We start from the raw sequence: 4984 nt of genomic DNA, 5'->3' as shown, positions 1-4984 counted from the left end.
AGATTATCAGTTTCGATTTTGCTAAAAAAAATTCCATTATCATTGATCGGTATGATACTCATACTTCCACAATTGCACCTCACCATCATTTCTTGTTTGGATGCAAGAGAGTAGAAGATGAAGAAACTGAAGAAGAAGGAACTGAAAAAAAAGAAGGAATTCTTTGCAAAGAATAAGACACAAACTAGTCAAGTGGTCGGCATTTTAGATGAGGAAGTCATCTGCTGACCCCTTTAGTTTTACAAAAGACCTATTCGACCCGACAAATACAATTTTGTTCCTTTAAAAGTCACAAAAATAACTTAAGAGACTAAATGGATACATATGCAAAACATCGTATGACTACTGAAACCTTTTCCCTATATTTATTTTAGAATTTGAAACAAAGAGCAAGAAGAGGAAAGTTGTAACTTTGTGTTTGATTTTATTACATATAAATATAATGTTGACTTCATTTTTTTTTTTTTTTTTGAGCTTCAAACTATATTGTGTTTAAATACTTAAATGCAATTAAACTTTAAAAAAGAATATAATTATATTAAATATCAAACAAACAGTTACTCACTATTTCGATTTACAACAGTTATACCATAAACATCGATTTTGTCATTTAGCATCATTATTAAACAAAATCCTAAAGTACTCCTTTACTAATATTCAAACAGTTGATTCATATAATAAGGAAACAGATTATGAGTATAGTGAATAAAAAAAAAACCCAAAAGGCTAGATACACATAATCTTCATTATACAATACAAATACACATTCTGAGGCTCATCTAAAAACTAGATGTAAAGTAAAGCCGAAGAGGGAAATTATTTGCAGTAAACATTTTGAGAAAAAAAAAGTGATTAAATGTGTTTATCAAACAGAAAATTGTAACCTTTTTTGGTATTTTAAGAGATGGACACTCATATTTGACTGGAGTCCCTCCCAAAAATGAAACGCCTCATCCAGTCTGACACCACCAACGACCTTGTACGCCAGCTTACTTGCTTGCTGTTTCCAAAAAAAGTCAAACGGTCAACTAATAGAATAAGACGAAATGAAAGTATGATGCTATACATACCTTGCATAGACAGAGTACCAAAGCCACTGAGAGCTGTGGCCAATAGACACCCAATCACCTGGGAGTTGTGCTGCTGTTTGCTCTCCTCCTAATGGAGCAAATTGACCAAGATGCTTGTACCTATTACACATTCATATAAAATATAAAATACAAATCAGAGTTAATTTTGACTTTTCAAAGTCCAATTTTGACCAACCTGAAGGGACGAAACCTATGTCGCCCAGACTCTCTAAACCGCAACGGACCTTCCGGACTCTTTGTGCACTCTTCCATACGGTTGAAACAATCCGCAAGATACGAACCTTGCTGAGCTGCAACCTGAGCTGTTGCTGGAAGATTCTTCATTTGAGAATCTACTTGAGATAAAGCGGATTTAAATTGTTCAACATTGAGTTCAATCGACTCTTTTGAAACATCTCCTTTGGATTCCTGAAGCAGATCAACCAGATTGCTCATGTGTTTGTTCTTGAGATAAATTTGCACCTGAGGATACCTGTCGCATATGTCATCAAGTGCTTCTTGAAATTCTTTTACTGTTAGTGTTCCTGACTTGTCCTTGTCTGCCTTTTCAAATATAGCTGAAATATCCTCCTGATCATTATTAACTGCCACATCAGCTTCTTTCTTTCTTTCTTTACCGGTTATAGCAATATTTATGGTATTATAATTCAAGGGTATATTTGTAAACACACCATGACTTTACGCTGGTTGATTGTGGCGCAATCTCCAAGTGCATATATGCTATTGGTCCCTTCAACTCGAAGCCATTCATCAGTAGCTAACACACGTCTGTTCGCCTAAAAAAACATGAATCTGGTCAAAAGTCGGAAACGTAAAATGACGATTTTACCCCTATGAAGAAAATAAAATACCTGGCCAATCTGCTTCATGAAATCCATTATGACAGGACGAGTTGCAATACCTGTTGACCAAACTGCCATTCCATAGGGTATAGTAGAGACTTCACCAGTTTTAATTACTTTTGTAGAAATTTCTTTCTCAGAGACTTTTGTAACCATTTCCCCTGTTTTTAAATCTATACCATCTCTGTGAAACTTCTCTTCTGCAAAAGTTGTGATCCGTTTATCAAACCTACACAACATAACCATATACAGTTATTATAGGCAAAAAAAAAAAAGTAGATTGCTGTAAAATCATTAAAATGGTTGTTTGGAATCTGAAAGAAAGGGTTATACATGTTAAGGATATGGTCAGTGGCTTCAAGAAGTGTTATTTTGACCAAATCTTTAACAGATGGATACAACTTCACCAAATCTTCAGACACAAAATCATGAAGCTCAGCTGCAAATTCAACTCCAGTTGGACCTCCACCAACAACAACAAACTGAAGAACTCTTTTCTTTTCATCATCACTCAAATTAGGTAAACTTGCTTTTTCAAAACAGTCTATAACTTTCCTTCGAATCTTCTGAGCATCTTCAACTTCCTAAATTCGAATTAGCAAAATAACCAATAGTTTATACACCCCATATGAAACAGAAATTAAAATTACCTTCAAGTAGTGACAGTTTTCTTCAACACCAGGAGTGTTAAATGTATTAACACGGGCTCCCATTGCAACCACAAGGTAATCATAATCGACAACAAATTCTTCTTTATCATCTTGACTTGAACGACAGTAAATTTTCTTACTTTTTGCATCAATCCTGTAGCATTCAGCTTCCCAGTAGTTTACATTTACATTCTTCTGTTAAACATTAACAATATCTCACAACTAGTAGGAAACATAGAAGATTTAGTATTTACTATTTACTATTTACTAAACTGATTCGATTACCTTTTTGACAATGTTGCGAATTGGTTCAACAACACTTCGGGCTTCCACTGTGCCAACTGTAACACTTGGTAGTAAAGGGGTGAATGCAAAGTAATTTCTTGGTGATATGACTTGAACATCATATGAGGGATTCTTGAGATTTTTCAAGAAACTTGTTCCAGCCCAACCAGTTCCAAGCACAACTACCTTCTTTTTTTCATTACCTGGCTCTGGTAACTCATCAATCTTTGGACTACTACTTAATATGTTTCCCTCTGAATAAGCCACCAGACCTCCACCACTACAAAGTTATATTGTGTACATTAATGAAAGTTGATGAAAATCAGCCATCATAACAGTAGTTATTTCAGTTTTACTTGATGTAAACAATGGTTGTCCTAAATTTGGAGGATCTAAAACATATTTTTGATGTTTTGGTAAGATTGTGCATATTCTTCAACTAATTAGCCTTTAAAGTTTAGACTTTCTGAATCATAGTACACAACAATTACAAGCATCATTGATAATGATTTACTTCCATGGTGGTGTGGAGAGAATCATAGAAACAAGGTAAATGAAATTCATTTGAAATTTTCACAATTAATGATCAGAAAGAGACAACAGCATGTGTTCACCAACCAAACAACTGAAACAATTCAGAGTTTTAAGGTAATAAGACAAAAAAAGTGTAGTTAGAGCTTTGCCAAAAGAAGCAAGGTAATCTTCTTGGACAGACAAATAACAAGGGATCAAACTCAACTTAAAAATCATCACAAAATTGAACAAGGAATCAACAAAGCAATCATCAATATATTGCCAAATCTCCGTTAACACTTCAAAATATCTATGCCTAATCTGGACGCGAAGTATTAAACCATAAACTATTAACAATTGTATCCAATTTTCAGTATAATCGAGATCTAATTTACTTAAAAACGTCCTTAGACTACCAATTAACAACACAGCATAATACTTTTTAGCAAATTCAATTCACAGTGAATAGAAAGAGAAATTCGAAAGCGGATCAAACGGCATACCTGACGGCGAAGACAACGAGAAATCTCGAAAGCGAAGGATTTTCACGGAACGTTCTAGAAAACCTCTCGTAGAAATTCAAACTCCCCATTTCTGCTTCAAATTTAGTGAAAATCTCAGAATTTCAGATCTAGATACGTTTAAAACAACATGATAATCGTGCTATACGTATATATACATGTGAAAATAGAAAGAGAAAAAGGTATTTACCTTACAGAGAGGAAGAGAGATGAGAGGTGAAGGTTTTGCTGTCTTTGTCCTTTTTACAAATATTCTTCGCGATTTCGTCGGAAGGAGATGAATCTTCGTCCGTGCCGGCTAGTATGGGGCTGACGTGGAGAACATGAGATTTGGACACGTCGATATCGGTGGCGGTGACCGGAAAAGTAGGAAGCCTATATATCTGGAGGTCAATAATATTAATCACACATTCGAGAACGTGCCACGTGGTCGGCGCCTTTGAGTAAATTATTTTCATGTTCGCCTTTGTGTTCTGTTCAGACGCGAAAAAGTTATTAAAAAAAACTTTTTTATTTTAGACAATTCTTTTTTATTTTTCAATAAAATAAGTTTGATGCAAGACATAAAAAGCACGAGTCATTCGATGATGCTGGCATGCAAAATAAACTTGAAATTGTTAATTAATTTCAAAAAGAAAAGAGATGGTAACAGACAGTTACGTGTTTTCAAGATGCTTGGAAGAAGATAATTATTCTTTTTTATTATTCACGGGGATATTGAAGTGATTCAATGGTATGTCGTAACTAGAAGATTAAAATCAATGTTTTTAGCTCAGCAGTAATAGTGTTATTTTTATTTTTTGAGGTCAAAAGGGTTGATGTTTGCTTAAAAGTAAATAGATTTGCCAAAAGATAAACAAAACAAAAGATCAAAAGCATTAAATGATAAGATTAAATGTTGTGGTTAAAATTTAAAGCTAAGTCAAGAAAGATGTGTTTTTGACGGATGATATTAGTTTCAATAGTTTTAATTGAATAAAAATTAGGTCCAATTATTATATTTTTATTGGTCTTTTGTGTATGTCTTCCTTATCAAGTCTTTTGTTGTAACGTGGCTTGAGTTTCTCATTTATTGTCCCTTT

General features: G+C 33.9%; 1 protein-coding gene across 1 annotated transcript; it reads right to left on the bottom strand.

The window, feature by feature from the left end:
* Positions 1-678: 678 nt before the first annotated feature.
* LOC111892390 (external alternative NAD(P)H-ubiquinone oxidoreductase B2, mitochondrial) lies at positions 679-4393 on the bottom strand. The gene is made up of 10 exons (XM_023888436.3): positions 4093-4393; positions 3885-3975; positions 2869-3148; positions 2584-2778; positions 2267-2517; positions 1943-2162; positions 1763-1867; positions 1267-1661; positions 1071-1190; positions 679-1000 (listed from the first exon to the last, which is right to left on the bottom strand). The coding sequence occupies exons 2-10, from the start codon at positions 3971-3973 to the stop codon at positions 913-915; spliced, it is 1743 nt and encodes a 580-aa protein (XP_023744204.1). The 5' UTR covers positions 3974-3975; positions 4093-4393; the 3' UTR covers positions 679-912.
* Between the last annotated feature and the right edge of the window lie 591 nt (positions 4394-4984).

The sequence above is a fragment of the Lactuca sativa genome, chromosome 4 (assembly GCF_002870075.4).
Source record: "Lactuca sativa cultivar Salinas chromosome 4, Lsat_Salinas_v11, whole genome shotgun sequence".
In the NCBI taxonomy this organism is placed as follows: Eukaryota; Viridiplantae; Streptophyta; class Magnoliopsida; order Asterales; family Asteraceae; genus Lactuca; species Lactuca sativa.
This window is presented reverse-complemented; position numbering and strand designations above follow the sequence as displayed.